The sequence below is a fragment of the Scylla paramamosain genome, chromosome 27 (assembly GCF_035594125.1).
Source record: "Scylla paramamosain isolate STU-SP2022 chromosome 27, ASM3559412v1, whole genome shotgun sequence".
NCBI lineage: Eukaryota > Metazoa > Arthropoda > Malacostraca > Decapoda > Portunidae > Scylla > Scylla paramamosain.
In genome coordinates this window covers 20,320,542-20,340,259 of record NC_087177.1, presented here as the reverse complement: position 1 = coordinate 20,340,259, position 19,718 = coordinate 20,320,542, and the positions used below count along the sequence as shown (strand labels likewise).

The 19,718-nt window shown below is 38.2% G+C and overlaps 1 protein-coding gene across 1 annotated transcript in view; it reads right to left on the bottom strand.

Moving 5' to 3' along the window:
• LOC135114303 (uncharacterized) overlaps positions 1-19,718 on the bottom strand; it is a 62,602-nt gene that overhangs the window by 41,754 nt on the left and 1,130 nt on the right. The window contains exon 2 of the mRNA XM_064030212.1: positions 9,209-9,216. Within this exon, the coding sequence (XP_063886282.1) occupies positions 9,209-9,216 (8 nt within the window). The remainder of the gene's footprint in view (positions 1-9,208; positions 9,217-19,718) is intronic.

Genomic DNA, 19,718 nt, shown 5'->3' with positions numbered 1-19,718 from the left:
TAACCCTAACAACCTAACCTAAAGTAACCTAACCTAACCTAACTTAACCTGACCTGACCTAACCTAACCTAACTTCACCTTACTTGAATTACATTCAAGTATCGATCAGTCAGTGGAGACGAGGCTTGCTGGTTTTTCCCACCCCTCACAACCCAACCGACATATATACACACACACACACATTCTCTCTCTCTCTCTCTCTCTCTCTCTCTCTCTCTCTCTCTCTCTCTCTCTCTCTCTCTCTCTCTCTCTCTCTCTCTCTCTCTCTCTCCCTCTAACTCCCTTCGTAATTTCTAGCATCTAGCCAAAAAATATCTCTAATAACTTTGCTGCTTCTTCTTTCCCTACTCTATTTCAACCAGATGGCACCACTGCTATCGCATCTATTTCTAAAGCTGAAATCTTTGCTCAAACCTTTGCTAAAAATTCTACCTCGGACGATTCTGGGCTTGTTCCTCCCTCTCCTCCTCCCTCTGACTACTTCATGCCACCTATTAAAATTCTTCGCGATGGTGTTTTCCATGCCCTCGCTGGCCTAAACCCTCGGAAGGCTTATGGACCTGATGGGGTCCCTCCTATTGTTCTCCAAAACAATGCCTCCGTGCTTGCACCTTGCTTAGTCAAACTCTTTCAGCTCTGTCTGTCAACACTACCTTTCCTTCTTGCTGAAAGTTTGCCTACATTCAACCTGTTCCTAAAAAGGGTGACCGTTCTAATCCCTCAAACTACCGTCCTATTGCTTTAATTTCCTGCCTATCTAAAGTTTTTTAATCTATCCTCAACAGGAAAATTCTTAAACATCTATCACTCCACAACCTTCTATCTGATCGCCAGTATGGGTTCCGTCAAGGCCGCTCTACTGGTGATCTTCTGGCTTTCCTTACTGAGTCTTGGTCATCCTCTTTTAGAGATTTTGGTGAAACTTTTGCTGTTGCCTTGGACATACCAAAAGCTTTTGATAGAGTCTGGCACAAAGCTTTGATGTCCAAACTACCCTCCTACGGTTTATATCCTTCTCTCTGTTTACTTCATCTCAAGTTTCCTTTCTGACCGTTCTGTTGCTGCTGTGGTAGACGGTCACTGTTCTTCTCCTAAATCTATTAACAGTGGTGTTCCTCAGGGTTCTGTCCTGTCACCCACTCGCTTCTTATTATTCATTAATGATCTTCTAAACCAAACTTCTTGTCCTATCCACTCCTACGCTGTAGATACCACCCTGCACTTTTCCACGTCTTTTCATAGATGTCCAACCCTTCAGGAGGTAAACATATCACGCAGGGAAGCCACAGAACGCCTGACTTCTGATCTTTCTAAAATTTCTCATTGGGGCAGAACAAACTTGGTATTGTTCAATGCCTCAAAAAATCAATTCCTCCATCTATCAACTCGACACAACCTTCCAGACAACTATCCCCTCTTCTTCAATGACACTCAACTGTCCCCCTCTTCTACACTGAACATCCTCGGTCTGTCCTTTACTTATAATCTGAACTGGAAACTTCACATCTCATCTCTAGCTAAAACAGCTTTTATGATGTTAGGTGTTCTGAGACGTCTCCGCCATTTTTTCTCACCCTCCCCAGCTGCTAACTCTGTACAAGGACCTTATCCGTCCATGTATGCAGTATGCTTCACATGTCTGGAGGGGGTTCCACTCATACTGCTTTTCTAGACAGGGTGGAATCAAAAGCTTTTGGTCTCATCAACTCCTCTTCTCTAACTGACTGTCTTCAGCCTCTCTCTCACCGCCGCAATGTTGCATATCTAGCTGTCTTCTACCGCTATTTTCATGCTAACTGCTCTTCTGATCTTGTTAACTGCATGCCTCCCCTCCTTCCGCGGCCTCGCTGCACAAGACTTTCTTCTTTCTCTCACCCTTATTCTGTCCATTTCTCTAACGCAAGAGTTAACCAGTATTCTCAATCATTCATCCCTTTCTCTGGTAAACTCTGGAACTCCCTGCCTGCTTCCGTATTTCCACCTTCCTATGACTTGAATTCCTTCAAGAGGGAGGTTTCAAGACACTTATTCATCATTTTTTGACCACTGGTTTGACCCTTTTATGGGACTGGCATTTCAGTGGGCATTTTTTTTTTATTACATTTTTGTTGCCCTTGGCCAGTGTCCTTCCTACATAAAAAAAAAAAAAATAGTAGTAGTAGTAGCAGTAGTAGTAGTAGTAGTAGTAGTAGTAATGCTATTTTTCATACATTTAGTAATTATTTTTTTTCATATTAATATTTATATTTATATTTTTTTGTTTTGTTTTGACATTCATACGAGTGCTATAAAGGTGAAGCATAGTATTTATTTGATTAATTAATTTATTTATTTATCTATTTATTTTGATTTTTTAAATTAATTTATTTATTTATTTTTATTATTATTATTACTTTTTTTTTACGTCTCTATGATAAGCAAAGCATTATAGACCTTATGAAAGCACATATCCTTTAGAGTCTTGCCCTACAAAATATTCTATAAAGTAAAAAATAAAGGGAATAAGTGTCAGTGACAGTTGATGAATAGAGGAAGGCGTGGCAGAAATTACCATAAAACGTATATAAATGAAAATTTATCTTCCTCGTATTTTCCCACTTGCGTTTGCTTCTTGAAAATTTAGCTGGGTGGGTCATATAGCACACATATTGTTCTTTCCTCCATTGTAGTTTGTTTCCAGCAAGCCCCCTAAATAAAGTTTTTTTTTTTTTTTTTTTTTTTTTTTTTAAGAAATGACGAATTACATTCTAACGCTGATCACTGAGCGGAGTGTAGACGAGCTGCTATCCTCAAGGACGTTACCTCTCTCTCTCTCTCTCTCTCTCTCTCTCTCTCTCTCTCTCTCTCTCTGTCTCTTAGTGAAGAAGAATTAACATAAGTAAATAAGACTTTAAATAAAAAGAATATATATATATATATATATATATATATATATATATATATATATATATATATATATATATATATATATATATATATATATATATATATATATATATATATATATATATATATATATATATATATATATATATATATATATATATATATATATTCAAAGACAATGAATATCCTCTGGGGAAGGGGTGACGATCCTTATTTAACCCTTATTCTAGTTGAATTTTGACAAGTCTACGTTAAAATGTTTGCCATTTTCTGCAGTGATAAAGAAACGTAGAGGGGTAGCTAATATATCTAGATGTTAATTGTATCTTTTTTCTTTTTTTTTTCATTTATTCTTTTATTAATTTTTCTTTTCATTACTTAATTATGCATTATGCCGACACTGCAGGTTACAATTGCAGATATTGCAAGTATTTTTGACACAATACAAGCACATCCAGCTAAACTATTGCTACAGTATAGAGAGAGTATTTCGATTACATACCTTTTTCTTCATCTTCTTCTTTTTTTTTTTTTTTATAAATTTAATAATAAATAAATAAGTAAATAGGTATTGTCAAATGAAATCGTCGAGATTACGCAGGGGTTCCGGGCAATACTTGGATGGGTGACTACACAAGCCTCATCTGTCTGAGAAAATAAAAAATAAGAATAAGAATAGGGAGAATGAACGAAAATTTTAAGTAATAAAGATAACAGTAAGAATTGTTATAACAAGAATAAGAAAAATTACAATAAAGGAATATAAAAAAAAAGAAAGAAAGCATCCCATGTCTTTCTTCCTAATTGTCATATAAGGGTGAATTCTTTTGTATATTTTCCAACATTTCCAATACAACGATATGAATGGGGGAAGAAAGAATATGAATAATAGAAAGAAGGCCTCCCAACACCTAGTTCTCCGGTCTTGGCCAATTAGCTAACGGCGGGATCAGCGCAGTTAAGCAGGGGGTCCGGGCAGAACTTGGATGGGTGACCGCAAAAGCCTCATCTCTCTGAGAATAGGAAAAAATAGCAATAAGAATAAGCAGAACGAACGAAAAACGAAAATGATAAAATAACAATAACAACTATAATAAAAATAAGAAGATTAAGAATAAAAAGAACAAAAATAAAGGAAAGAAGTAATAATATATCTCTATTGCTAATTGTCGTAGAATAATAAATGAAGAGGCAATTTTAGTGCATATTTTCCAACATTTTCAGCACAACAATGCAATAACAATACAGGAAAGAATAATAATAAGAGAAAGACGCCCTCCCAACACCTTGTTCTCCGCTCTTGACCAATAAGCTGACGGCGGGATCAGCAAGGTTAAGCAGGGGGTCCGGGCAGAACTTGGATGGGTGACCGCACAAGCCTCATATCTCTAAAAGTAGGAAAAATAAGAATAAGAATAGGAAGAATAATAAAAAAATGAAAATAATAAAGATAACAATAATAATTATGACAAGAATACGAAAAAAATAGAATAAACAGAATGAAAAAAATAAGAATATCACAACTTTCTTGCTAATTGTCTTAGAATTTTAAATGACATGTTAGTTCTGCTGTATATTTTCCAAGATATGTTATGAATGAGGGAAGAAAGAATAAGAATAAGAATAAGAACAAGAACAAAATTAATTAGACTAACAATAATGATCACATCTTTCATGCGGTGACTGCGTGGGCGATGAGCCTCACTGGACGTTTCTGACCAATCACAAGGCAGGGTTGGAGTCGTGGGGCCCACCCGATTCATATATAAAGGGATTTTGTGGGAAGCGCGGGCAGACTCCACGGATGAAGACCTCGATAAGATATTCCAACTTCAGACATGTTCAGAGTTAGAAGAGCATGGTTTTACCCCACAAATCCCCCCTGAACTAAAGGCAAAGAGATCAATAATTATCTTCAATGTGGACCCACACATCTTCAGAAATACAGAGGAGGACATCACACAAGAACTTCAGCAGCACAATTCCTGGATTAATTTGATACACAACGTATTCAAATTCCCAAATTCCAAAACAATAAAAATTACATTTGGAGAAGCCACAACAGCAATAAAAGCAAGAGATCACGGCATCAGACTTTTCCACATGAGCATTCCAAAGCACCAAATTCAACAAGAGAAATTTTATAGAATCCAAACTTGCTTTAAATGCTATGCTATGGAAGATCATAACACCAATTCCTGCCCCAAGCACAAAGAATTTAAAATTTGCTCAGAATGCGCCGAAACAACACATACATGGCGGGACTGTAAAATTTCAATGAAAAAGTGTATTAGCTGCGAGGGGGATCACAGAACCATGTCCATGAAATGCCCCAAAAGGAAAGAGATCATAAAACAACTTAGAGAAAAAGAAAAAAACATTACATATGCGAAGGCATCCAAGACACAAACAACAACTTGGAACAACACTGCATCTCCTCTTGCAACCATAAACATGGATCTTCATCTCAAGATATATTCATGTATGATACATGCGCATATAATGAATCTAACAGAACCCGGATGCTATGAGAGAGTACTGAATTCAACCTTCACTGCAAATAACCTCCCTAATATAAAAATCCCAGAAGCACCAGACTCAAGGAAACTTATCAAGATTATGACGCAAGAAGAGGAAAATATGAATGATGATGATACAAACAAGCAGACTCAGGAAAAAAAAAAATATGATGGTACTGAGAATACCAAGCAGGAGCAAGACAAAGTCAGTGTTCAACAAGAATCAGAGGAAACTACTATTCACCAAAGAAGTCGTAATGCAAAAATAAACAGTAAAGACATACAGCTAAAAATATATACCCCTGTTAGTGCAGGTTGGCCTGATCATTTGTCATCTCGGGTGCTGGTCACAAGTCTGAATGAAAACAAATTCAAATACACATACACAGACCATACAATAGAAGACACTGAGCTACTGAACGTAATTGAAACCAATGGAATTACAATAGACAGAACATGCTGGAACATAGTTGACGATGCTGTGTTTAGGAAAATAAGATCTGGGCTTATAGCCGAAAAGACACCACCACCCAAAGACACATCAAGAAGACAAAGAAAATACTCCAAGTAATTGTTAACTCACACTACAAGGATAACACGCAGCATGGTCCCGAACAGTTTAAAAATAATTCAACATAACGTACAACAATGGAACAACCGAAGAATTTCACTCTCAAACACCTACAGAATCATTGACCCAGACATAGTACTAATCAACAGTCACTGCCTAACAGACAGCAGTACAATGAAAATCCCAGGCTATAATATACATAAGAAAAACAGTCTAAATAACCCTGCAGACGGCACAGCAATTGCAATTAAAAAGAACCTAGAATATATAATTATGGATAATTTTATCTCAGACCTACTTGCTGTAGAAATCACTACTACAACTGGCAAAATTATAATATCAACCCTGTACCAACCACCGGCAAGGAATTATATACCAATCCCAGACTTCACCAATCTCTTCAGACGTAACTGCCCAGTCTATATGATCGCCGACCTGAACGCTAATCACCCCAACTTAGGTTACAACCATTGTAACACAAAAGGAAGACAAATTATCAATTTAATACAAAACAGATTATTACAACACATAGGTCCGGAATTCCCAACATTCCACACACAAAGCAGAGGGACAACACCAGACATTATACTAACAAGCTACCGAACACACCACAACACTCGTGCAATTCCAGGACCCCTTACCACCAGCGATCATATACCCATCATATTTACAATATCCATCACACCAATTCTAATTCCAGCATCTCCTAGACCAAACTACCCAAAAGCAGACTGGGAAAAATTTAAAATACAAGTTAACAATACTCTACACAGGAACAACTTAGATAACGGAACTCTGGAATCAATTGACACTGCAGCCGAAAACTGGCACCGGGCAATCGAATACGCAGCTCAGCAGTCTATCCCTACAACAAGATATAAAAGTCTACCCTCACCCAAGCACACAAACACCACAAAACTACTTATAACACTTTTCTCAGAATTGCAAACATATTCAAGAGTTAATGGATGGAACATAGATAGTTACAGATACTACAAACACATACAAACAATCCTTCAAGAAGCACTCATCACAGAAAACCAAGAACACTGGCACAAACTTATCCAAGACATCTCCAACACATACACAGACCCCATTGCATTCTGGAAAAAAATAAAATTAATAACAGATATAAGAGAACAAGAACCACATTACATTAAAAACAAAAACAACATAAAAGTATACAGCACCGAAGAAAAAGAGAGAGTTCACAGGGAATACTGGCAAGATATTTTCAATGGTGAAGATGATGATGAAGGCGACAATAACACAGAAGCAGTACTACAACATATACAAAATAATATACAAAGAACCGTCCCGTACGTCAACGCAGACATGTCCAGACTTAACACCCACACTACAGACATGGAAATAACTGCAGAAGAAGTAAAAAATATAATTAGCAAATTAAAGAGAACCAGTCCTGGTGAAAGTGGGATCAACAAAACCATTCTCTCTCAACTACCAGACACAGCAATAGGAAGACTTACTGACATCTATAACAGTGCCATATCAGCCGGATATTTTCCACACAGATGGAAAAATGCCCTCATAAGACTCATTCCTAAACCAGTCAAATCCCCACACCAACCTCAAAATTATAGACCTATTTCACTACTAGAAGTTCCAGGAAAAATACTCGAACGAATAATCAACACCAGATTAAAAACTCACCTCGAAAACAACAATATGTACAACATCAATCAGTTTGGATTCCGTAGCAATAGGGGTACCACACACGCACTGGCACTCATCACTGAAGAAATAGCACAAAACAAATCCGACAAAGGACAATGCCAAGTTATCTTAAGGGATATAACTAAAGCATTTGATCAGGTTTGGCACCTCGGCCTAAAGCACAAAATACTTCAATTACACCTACCAATAACTACAGAAAAATTTTGATGTGATTTCTTAACAAACCGGACAGCCTCCATCAAAATAACTAATTATGTTGGACCAACTTTTAACCTCAATTGTGGTGTACCACAAGGAAGTGTTCTTTCTCCAACCCTTTTCACAATCTACACTAATGACATGCAGTACCCCAACCAAAATTTGAACATTAGCTTCGCTGATGACATAACCCAAATAGTCGGATACCCGGGTAGATCAAAAAATATGTTAAACATAAAAACTGAAAGAGCAATCAGAGTAATTAATAACTATGAAAGAAAATGGAAAATTAAAACAAACATGAATAAATTCACGCCTCTCCACCTCGGAGCCAAAAAAACCTTTCCCTTAATCATCAACGACGAAGAAATAGAATTTAAAAATAATGGCAAATGTCTAGGTCTAACCATTACCACCACTGGTTATTACAAACACATTCAGGAACGAAAGAATATAGCAGATGCTGCACTACAGAAACTATATAAACTGTATAAATTGCCAGAAAAAATCAAAATTCACTTAGTTAAAGCACTAATCCTACCTATACTTGACTATCCACCAATCCCAACGCACACTATGAGTAAACACCAGATAAGCAAACTACAAAAAGTACAAAATAAAGCATTGAGATTCGCCACCAACCAGAAACACCCGTACACTATGACAACAGAACAAATACACACACACACTAGAACAACACCTCTAAACATACGCCTACACTACAGAGCCAAGACAATATGGAACAGAATAGAAGAACTAGAAATACCAACCTACCAAGCCCTTAAAGACAAACTAAACCAAATAGACAAGTACCACCGTGACTACCCAAGCAGCCTGCAGGCATGTAACACTACACCCACACCAATTTACTAACAGTCCAACCGACAACACATACTTACCTTGATTCACTTACCTACATACTTCCTGTGCCAACTTACCTGAGGATGTCCGTACACCAGAACACACCATAAACAGGGCATCTGAAAGGGAAAGAACATTGTGTTGCACCAACACACTACACAACATACACCTACACTTGCTTCACACTGGATACGCGGCTGAGCTCCTCTCCTACTCCGCGCCCTGAGTCGGCGGTGGGCTGGTGTGACAGGGCTAAGCGCCAGCTCCACCCAAAAGTCCACCGTCGAGGGGTTCCGGCCACTGGAAGGGCTTGCAGGCCTCCAGCTAGCGGAGCTAAGTGAGGGAGTTGCACCTCGTCCTGAGTCGCTAGCATCAGGGAACCACATCTTGGGGGGTGAACAGTTGCGTGGTGTTGGCGAGGGGAATAGTGGTGGAATCTCCGCTTGACTCCACCTATGGTGCAACAGGGAGACACAGCCCGTCCTGTGCCATCACATGAAGCATGCAAAAAGTACACCTACACACTATATTAACACATATATTACACATTCATAAATGATTTACCTTGCAATGTATATAAGGAGTTCGTAAATATATAATCTTCATAAATATATAATATAATATATAATCTCTACAGTTTAAATAAAAAAAAAAAATATATATATATATATATATATATATATATATATATATATATATATATATATATATATATATATATATATATATATATATATATATATATATATATATATATATATATATATATATATATATATATATATATATATATATATATATATATATATATATATATATAGATAGATAGATAGATAGATAGATATATGTATATATATATATATATTTATATATATATATATATATATATATATATATATATATATATATATATATATATATATATATATATATATATATATATATATATATGAATAAATAAATAAGGAAAGAAAACTAACTCAAACACATATTTCATATGTAAAACACAAGGCAGGGAAACGGAAATAGGACACAGAAAGAAAGAAAAGAACAATCTTGTTGATAGGGAAGGGACGCTTCTTATACAAAACATCACACAAAAATAGCAAGGTGGTTAGCCCACCAACTTTTCTCTTCTACTATCTTTCAATATTTTTTAACTTTTATACTTCTTCTATACTAACTCTTATTCTTCACCCCTCTTTTCTATTTATAAAAAAAAAAAAAAAAAAAAAAAGCGCGGGCAGACGGAGGTCTATCACATGAGACAGCAGACAGACAGACACTCAGACAGAGAAGAGAGCAGAGAGCAGAGAGAAGACATACCTGCCTCTCCTCAACACGAACAGACGAGCAGCAGACATTGTAGACCACGTTCTCTCGAAGCACTCGCCTGGTTCGCCCCGTGCTTGGTTGCTCTGGCCCCAGGGTTGAGTAACCTTGCTGGATAGCGAGCCCCCAGTGCAGGAGGTGACTGATCTTCCAACGCAGTCTACGTGTCTACCAGCCATACTCGTGCCAGCTTTGCACACCAGGGAAACTTCCACCTTGGCAAGTCTCCCAAGACCTGTGTATCGGGGATTCTTTATTGAGTCCCGCTCAGGCATCTTTTTCTCTCGTACTGTATTTCATTTTCGCCTTTAGCGTCCGTCCAGAAGGTCAAGGTGAACCCTGCGGCTTGCACAAGGGGGGCCCTCAGAGGGCTGCCTTAAGCCTTTTGGATTGGTCGGGCAAACACTCTTGTTAGGGATAGGTTGTGCCTCAGGACGGTTACGTCGGTTGTTAGCAGCTGGACCGTCAAACTGGGGCGCATAGGCAGGCTTCTTCCATAAACTATCTTTAGCTGTGTTTGTGTATCGGCCTTTGGCCCTTTGTAGGTCTTAGAAGGTTTTTACTTTTATTACTTTTACTGTGCATCACCACCACTCGATGCTCTCAGCATAAGACTCCTGAAGAAGAAAAATGCCAAGAGTAAAGATCAAACACCCAGACCCCTCTGCAAAGAACAAGCTAAAACTACTAAGGCTACTCTCGGAGAAACTGATCTATGCCACACGGATCATACCAACCACAGACTCCTTCGCCGTCATTACTAGAACGGATGAAGACACAGACAACATCTTCTCGCCAAACACCATCAGTCTCTTGAAGGAGGAAGAATTTTCGCCTGTTTTACCACCAGAAATCAAGGCAAAAAGAACCATTCTCTTGTTCAACACTGACGACCACATCTACTCAAAATCCGAAAAAGACATTACTGCTGAGCTCTTGAACGAAAACAACTTCCTTAACGAAGGAATTGACAATGTATTTAAAATCCCCAGAACAAAGATGATAAAAATTACTCTGAACAGCTCCACCTCAGCAAGAAAAGCAACTGAAACAGGGCTGCTAGCATTTAATATGAGCATTCCTCACTATAACATAAAAATAGAAGAATTTATTCCCATCCTCACCTGCATGAGATGTTACGCTATTGAGAATCATCCTACCAACAAATGTGATAAACCAAAAACATACGAAATATGTTCAGAATGTGCCGTGACAGGGCACACATGGAGAACATGCCACAACACCACAAAAAAATGCATCAATTGCAACGAACCTCACAGAACTCTGGCCTTCAAGTGTAAGAAAAGGAAGGAAGTCATAGAACAAAAAAGAAAGCAAACACCAACTAACTCAAACAAAACATACAGCCAGACAGTTAATGCTAACACCTACAGCGCACCCACACAGCAACCATTCGACAGGGACACATGTGCCAAGATTACCTCATGTATGCTTCACGCACATATGATAAATGCTGTAAACCCAGGGACTTACAATGATGAGTTCAACAGAGCACTAACACTTAACAACCTCCCAAAAATAGATCTTCCACCAAACCCGCCATCTAAGCAGATTCTCACAATGATGACCAACAGCAACATCTCAAACACACAACCTCAAACACAACAACAGCAAGGAAACACACAAAACACAAGCACCAAACAGGCAAGCACGTCCCCACACATCCAAAACACAAACATCACACAAGCAAACACGCTCCCGCAGACTAAAGACATATACAACACAGACACAAACATTACAATGGAAGACACACAAGAATTCGTAGATCCTGAAGAACAAATGCCAGAACTCGAAAAAATAAAAGGAACAGATCTGGGATTGATAATAATTGCAAAGAAAAGCAGGGGCTGGCCAATGGGAAAAGAATTAAGCCTGAAGGAAATAGAAGAAGGAATAGAAGCAGGAACATATAAATGGAGATTTACAGCTAAAAACATATCAGAGGAAGAGGTATGGAAAAGCCTCATAAACAACGAAATAAACCTTGACAACTGCTTCAGGGTCACAGATGACCAAAAATATAATAAAATACGAAATGGCTTGCCCAGTGAGTTGACCCCACCAAAACATAAAGTAGCAAGAAAAAATAGCCAATAGGCACACCATCATATACATTCAACATACACAAAACTTTAGAAAACATTAACATAGTACAGCACAACGTCGCTCACTGGAACACCAACAAACAAACACTAATAGCAACTTACTCTCAAATTGATCCACACATTATCCTAATTAATAGCCACGGCTTAAAAACAACAGAAAACATAAAACTACACAATTACACCACCTACCTCATCAACTCCAGTGAAGAAATGCATGACGGATCGGCAATCTTAATAAAACAAAATATCAAACACAAAGTAACAGACGATTTCGATACTGATATCTTACAAATTACAATAGAAACAAACACAGGACCCATCAACATAGCAACCACATATTTACCCCCAAGAAGACCTTACCTCCCTATCACAGATTTTCACAGAATTGCTTCACAAAACTACCCTACTTACATAATAGGAGATTTAAATGCACACCATCCACAAATAGATAATAAAAAGGAAAACACAGTAGGAAAAGCCCTGATGATGCTCATAAACATCAACAAACTCACTCATATAGGACCAGATTTCCCCACGTTTATATCTCACAACTCCAGATCAACACCAGACATAATACTAACTAACAACAAAACATACCATAACATAGACATACAAACTGGACCTACAACCTCATCTGATCACTTACCCATTATAATAAAAATCACTGCAAAGCCGGTAAAGATAGAAACGTCACCCACATATTCACTCAAAAAGACAAACTGGGAAGAATTCAAGATCACAACACAACACAAAACAAGAAATATCAATGTAGACCCTTATATGGACCAACAAACACTTGAAAACTCATTAAAAGAATGGACAACAGCAATAACATCAACCATGGAAGAACACATACCAACTACAAAACATAAAACAGTACAAAAATCATTAGTTACCCCTAAAACTAAAGAGTTACAGTGGTGGGCTCAGCAACTTATAGAAAACAGCATGATAGCAGGCTGGACCTACACTAAATACATCACATACAAAACTATTAGGCAAGCAATAGTAACAGAATGCAAGCAACAAAGTAACAAAAACTGGGAAAATAAAATAAAGAAACTAAATCATCTACATAAAAACCCACAGAAATTCTGGCAAAATATAAAGCAGCTAAAAGGCAACAAAACAAGACAAACACCATACTTAATACATGAAAACACCAAAATCTACGAAGAAAACCAAAAAGAAACTATTTTTAGAGAAATATGGAGCAATGTTTTTAAAATAAGTCCAGAAGAGAACTTGACTTTTGATCAAGAGAATGACCAAACAGTAAACGAATATATAAACAACAATAGAATACTTACACTTCCTTACCAACATGCAGACCCAGCCAATCTTAATATAAATAATGAATACATATCTCCCATCACACTACAAGACATTAAAAATACAATAAAACAGCTAAAAAACAACACCCCAGGACACACTAAAATAAACAAAACTATATTAGCAAATCTCCCTAACGAAGTACTAGATATATACACAAAGCTACTTAACGTCTCTCTCTCCATGGGATACTTCCCAAAAACCTTCAAACACGCACAAATAAAATTAATTCCTAAGCCAGACAAACCAACCACTGACCCTAACAACTTTCGCCCCATATCGTTACTAGAGGTACCAAGCAAAATATATGAAAAAATAATAAACACTAGACTCCGTACTTTTCTAGAATCCAACAATATTCTTCCATCAACACAGCACGGCTTTCGCAAAAACAGATCTACAGATACAGCTCTTGCAACAATAACAGAAACAATATCAAAAGCAATAGCAGACAAAAAACAATGCTGTGTTTCAAAAGCGTTTGATAAAGTATGGTTAAACGGCTTAAAATACAAAATACTACAAATACAAACACCTACTATACTTGCAAAACTCCTCAATAGTTTCCTCGAGAACAGAACTGCCTCCATCTCTCTCAAAAATTACGATGGCCCGAGATTCCAGCTCCATAGTGGTGTCCCTCAAGGAAGCAGCCTCTACCCCCACACTTTATACAATATATACATATGACATTCCCCCTCCACTAACAAACGGAATCAACATACAGTATGCGGATGATATAACACAAATAATCATCCAACCAGGTAAATCAAGACACATGTTAGCAAGAAAGATTGAAAGAGAAATAAAACACATAAGCAATTACGAAAACAAATGGAAGATAAAAACTAATACATCAAAATTCACTCTCCTCCCCATTGCCATAAAAAAGACAACACCTGTCACCATAGATGGAGAAAATATTCCATATGCAAACAAAGCCTCCATACTAGGACTGAAAATAGGAACACAAGGCTATACAAAACACATCTCAAACATCTCCAAAAAAGCTACTCTTGCACTTAAAATAACTAAACGCTTTGACAAACTAGACAGCAACATAAAACTACACTTGATTAAAGCATGTGTCCTCCCCATCCTAACTTACCCACCCCATATACACACTCAATGCAATATCAAACTCACAAATGCTATCCCTACAAAGAATCCAAAACAAGGCCCTAAGATTCACATACAATGAAAAATACCCATATACAAAAACAACAGAGGAATTACACTCACAAGCAAACTTATTACCTATCAACCTCACACTACATAAACGAGGCAACCAAATCAAACACAAACTAGAAGAAATACTAGATGACACACACTATAAAAACGCAACTACAGACCACGAGCAAACAAGAGACCACAACTGGTTTAAAAGGCCAATCACATATCTTAATAAAATCAATCCACTCCCAATATACACAGCATATACATAAAACATAAAACAAAAAAATAAAAACTATATAATTCACACTAGAAACATACAAAATCACTTCCATGACACAAATCGAGGCCAATCGATGTTTAAAAGTCTCTTCCCTGTACTCCTCTACCTCTGCTCCGCGCCCTGAGTTGTCGGGGTGGGGGTGTTGACTCGTGCGGTTAGGAAGAGCTGGAGGCTCACCGTAGAACAACCCCCACCCCGGTAAGGGGTGGTGGTCACCGGCTCTGTTTGCAAACACCCGGCAGCGGAGAGAGGTCGAGAGTTAGCGGCTGCACCCTGAGTCACAGTGTCAGATGGAAGCACTTCCATAACCATACTGGTATAGAGGCACTGTGAGGGGTCTACCTGAGACGGAGACTCTGGCTGAGTCACGCCCGGCGGCGCCAATAGGAGAAAATTAACTAAGTAGCAAGACAGACTGCCTGTCATCTATCATCTCAAACTGTACTTCCACTTCCAACTTTAACACACTTCTCTCTCTCAAATTCTTCTTTCATCCAACTTTCCTATCCCCAATTCGTTTGTTCGTTCGCGGGCAGACTCAGCTGAGTGTTCGTTGCGAGTTGTTGTTACTACAACTATGGCACGTACCAAGCAAACGGCTCGCAAGTCCACTGGTGGCAAGGCGCCCCGCAAGCAGCTTGCTACAAAGGCAGCTCGCAAGTCTGCTCCAGCCACTGGAGGTGTCAAGAAACCCCACCGTTACAGGCCTGGAACCGTTGCTCTCCGTGAGATCCGCCGTTATCAGAAGAGCACTGAGCTGCTTATCAGGAAACTGCCTTTCCAGCGCCTGGTGCGTGAAATTGCTCAGGATTTCAAGACTGACCTCCGCTTCCAGTCCTCTGCTGTCATGGCTCTCCAGGAAGCTTCCGAGGCTTACCTCGTGGGTCTGTTTGAGGATACCAACCTGTGCGCCATCCATGCCAAGCGCGTGACTATCATGCCAAAGGACATCCAACTGGCTCGTCGCATCCGCGGCGAGCGTGCCTAAGAAGTCATCCACGAATGATCTTCATAACAGCAATATCTAGGCCCTTTTTATGGCCAAACATCTCTTTCATTTAAAGAATTTTCATAGACAATCTGTTTGGTTTTATGGAAGAAAATAGTTATTTTCCATCTTTCAGCATCAGGTTAATAATTAACTTTCGACTTTCAACTCAATATCCTTCCCCTTTTTTTTATTATTATTCCCTCTTCCATGGCCATATCTCTTTCACTTGGGAGAACGTTTATCTTTCTTTATCTCTATTTTTTTTTATCTTTTCTTTATCTCCACTGAATAATAATCACGATAATAATAAGCATAATAATAATAATAATAAAAATAATAATAATAATAATAATGATACAATAATTATTATAATAATAATCATAAAAAAACAACAATATTAATAATATTAATAATGATAATAATAATAATAATAATAATAATAATAATAATAACAATAATAATAATAATATTAATAAGAATAACAATAATTATAATAATAATGCATTTGTCTATATCGTATCTTTTTTCCTTTTAAAGTGTGGCTCCAATGGAGCCGGGTATTATTCTATACTGGCAGCAGTATACTGGCTGCCTGTTTACTTGGAGGAGGTATACTTGGTAACAGCCTTGGTGCCTTCAGAAACAGCGTGTTTTGCCAGTTCACCAGGCAGAAGAAGACGGACAGCGGTATGGATTTCCCGGCTGGTGATGGTGGAGCGCTTGTTATAGTGTGCCAGGCGGGATGCCTCGGCAGCGATGCGCTCGAAAATGTCATTCACGAACGAGTTCATGATTGACATGGCCTTGGAGGACACGCCAGTGTCTGGGTGGACTTGCTTGAGCACCTTGTAGATGTAGATGGAGTAGCTCTCCTTCCTCCTGCGCTTCTTCTTCTTGTCGCCCTTGGCAATGGCCTTCTGTGCCTTGCCAGCTTTCTTGGCAGCCTTTCCTGATGCTTTGGGAGGCATAGTGTCGCCGTACTGCTGTGAGAAAGTGTGTGCGTTTTCTCAGTTGAAAAGTGGTATATATATTAGCGTGCCTACTCAGGATCAGGAGTCGCCACCTCAGCGAGCGTCCTGATTGGTCCAGACGCGCTCTGGGCCGATCTGATCTCGCGTATATATAGCCGTTTTTCCCAAAATTCACTACTTGCTCGCAGAGCTACCGACGAGGTTAGAGTACTCGCGCTCCTCATTTATCACCAACCAGTACCAGGTAAAATACTTGAACGAGTAATAAACAACAGACTGAAATCATATCTCGAATTTCTCGAACAACAATTACAATGACAACCAATTTGGATTCAGAACAGGCAGAGGAGCCATACACGCCCTAGCAATAATCACAGAAAAAAATTGCTCCGAACAAAGCAGATAAAGGCCAATGCCAAGTTATTATGAGGGACGTAACAAAAGCATTTGATCAAGTATGGCACTTAGGATTAAGATATAAAATACAACACCTGCAATTCCCAACTTCATTAGAAAAATTCTTAAGTGACTTCCTCTCAGACAGAACAGCATCCATTAAAGTTGATAATCACACAGGTCTACCATTCGACCTCAACTGTGGCGTTTCCCAAGGGAGCGTCCTCTCACCTACCCTTTACACAATATACACGAACGACATAGAAAACTCAAACCGATACCTAAACATACTATACGCTGACGATATCACCCAAATCATCGGTTATCCAGGGAAATCTAAGAACATGATAAACAGACAAACAGAAAGAGCAATATTATCAATAAATAACTTTGAGGACAAATGGAAAATAAAAACAAACCTAAACAAATTTACGCCTCTACATATTGGTGCAAAAAGAGCAACTCCACTACAGATAAATGATAATGAAATAGAATTCAAAAAAACAGGAAAATGTTTAGGGTTAACACTAACTACTTCAGGATATTTTAAACACATAGACGAGCGATGTAACTCTGCAAACACAGCCTTAGCTAAACTATATAAACTACGGAACTTGCCAGAAAACATAAAAACTCACCTAGTTAAAGCTCTAATTCTACCCATACTGGATTTCCCCCCTATTCCCATACACACATTGAGTAAAAAACAAATCAGAAGACTACAAAAAATACAAAATAAGGCTCTTAGATTTGCCACAAATCAGCGGTACCCATACACGATGACAACACAACAAATTCACACACACACAAACTCTATACCACTAAATATACGTTTACATAACAGAGCAAAAGATATATGGGACAGAATTGAAACTCTTGACATCCCCATCTACAGTGAACTACTAGAACAACACAATAACATACAAAGATTTCATCGTGACTTCCAAAGCAGCCTACAAGCCCGTAATAATATCCCAATGCCAATATACTGAAAACAAAGGTGCTAGTTACTATACAAGATACACTCACTCACCTTCACAATTTCTGCCAACTTACCTGTGGATGACCATAAACAAATACAATCCAAACACAGTGAATCTGAAAAGGGAAAGTTATGCCCACTTACCAACATTGTTCCTGTTAACATACCTTATTATGAGTGTAGAAAAACCTACATTACACATGCAGAATCTGAAAAAAAAAAAAGCACAATGAGAAACTAGTACATTACACAACAAACACATAATTGCTTCACACGGGATCGGCTGAGCTCCTCTCTACCCACTCCTGGCCCTGAGTCGGCGGTAGGCTGGTGCAACAGGGAGACTCAGCCATGACCGTGCCATTACATGAAGCACACATACAAAACATCTACACATACAAAACATCCACTCACCTCTATAATAGATAAGTAAATATAGAAATACAAAAATTTAAAGATGATTAAATGAATAAACATGTAAATAAACAAGTAATAAGGCATTGTTGTTGGATGGGGATGGTGATGGTTTAGCTCGTCTCTGCCTTAAAAAAATAAATAAATAAAAATAAATAAATAAATAAAAAAAAAAAAAAATATTATATCATATATATATATGTATCTACATTCACCAACGCCACACATCACACAAACACACACACACATAACTTGAAACACAAAACCAACATTATCTTACACTCAGTATTTACATTCAAAAACACCACACATCACACAAACACACACACACACATAACTTGAAACACAAACATCAACATCAATACGAAAAAAAAAAAAAACACTCACACAAGAAACACGTACATACGAGCCTTAAAAAAAAAATAAATAAATAAAAATAAAAAATAGCTAGTCACCACAGAAACATTTTTTTTTACCTACACTATAAAAGATAGCAACGTGGACTGCCCACACACTGTTAATTCTTACTATACTTCAATATTTTTCACTATATCCTTCTTCTATCCCCACTCTTACTTCGCTTCACCCCACTTTTCTAAAAAGAAAGAAAGATTCACTACTTGCTCGCAGAGCTACCGACGAGGTTAGAGTACTCGCGCTCCTCATTTATCACCAACAACAACAACTACTACTACTACTACTACTACTACTACTACTACTACTACTACCACAACATCCATTATCATGTCTGGACGCGGCAAGGGAGGAAAGGTGAAGGGAAAGTCAAAGTCCCGTTCCAGTCGTGCTGGACTCCAGTTCCCGGTCGGCAGGATTCATCGCCTTCTAAGGAAAGGCAACTACGCCGAGCGCGTGGGTGCTGGTGCCCCCGTGTACCTTGCGGAAGTTATGGAGTACCTGGCTGCTGAAGTCCTTGAGCTTGCCGGCAATGCCGCCCGTGACAACAAGAAGACTCGCATCATCCCAC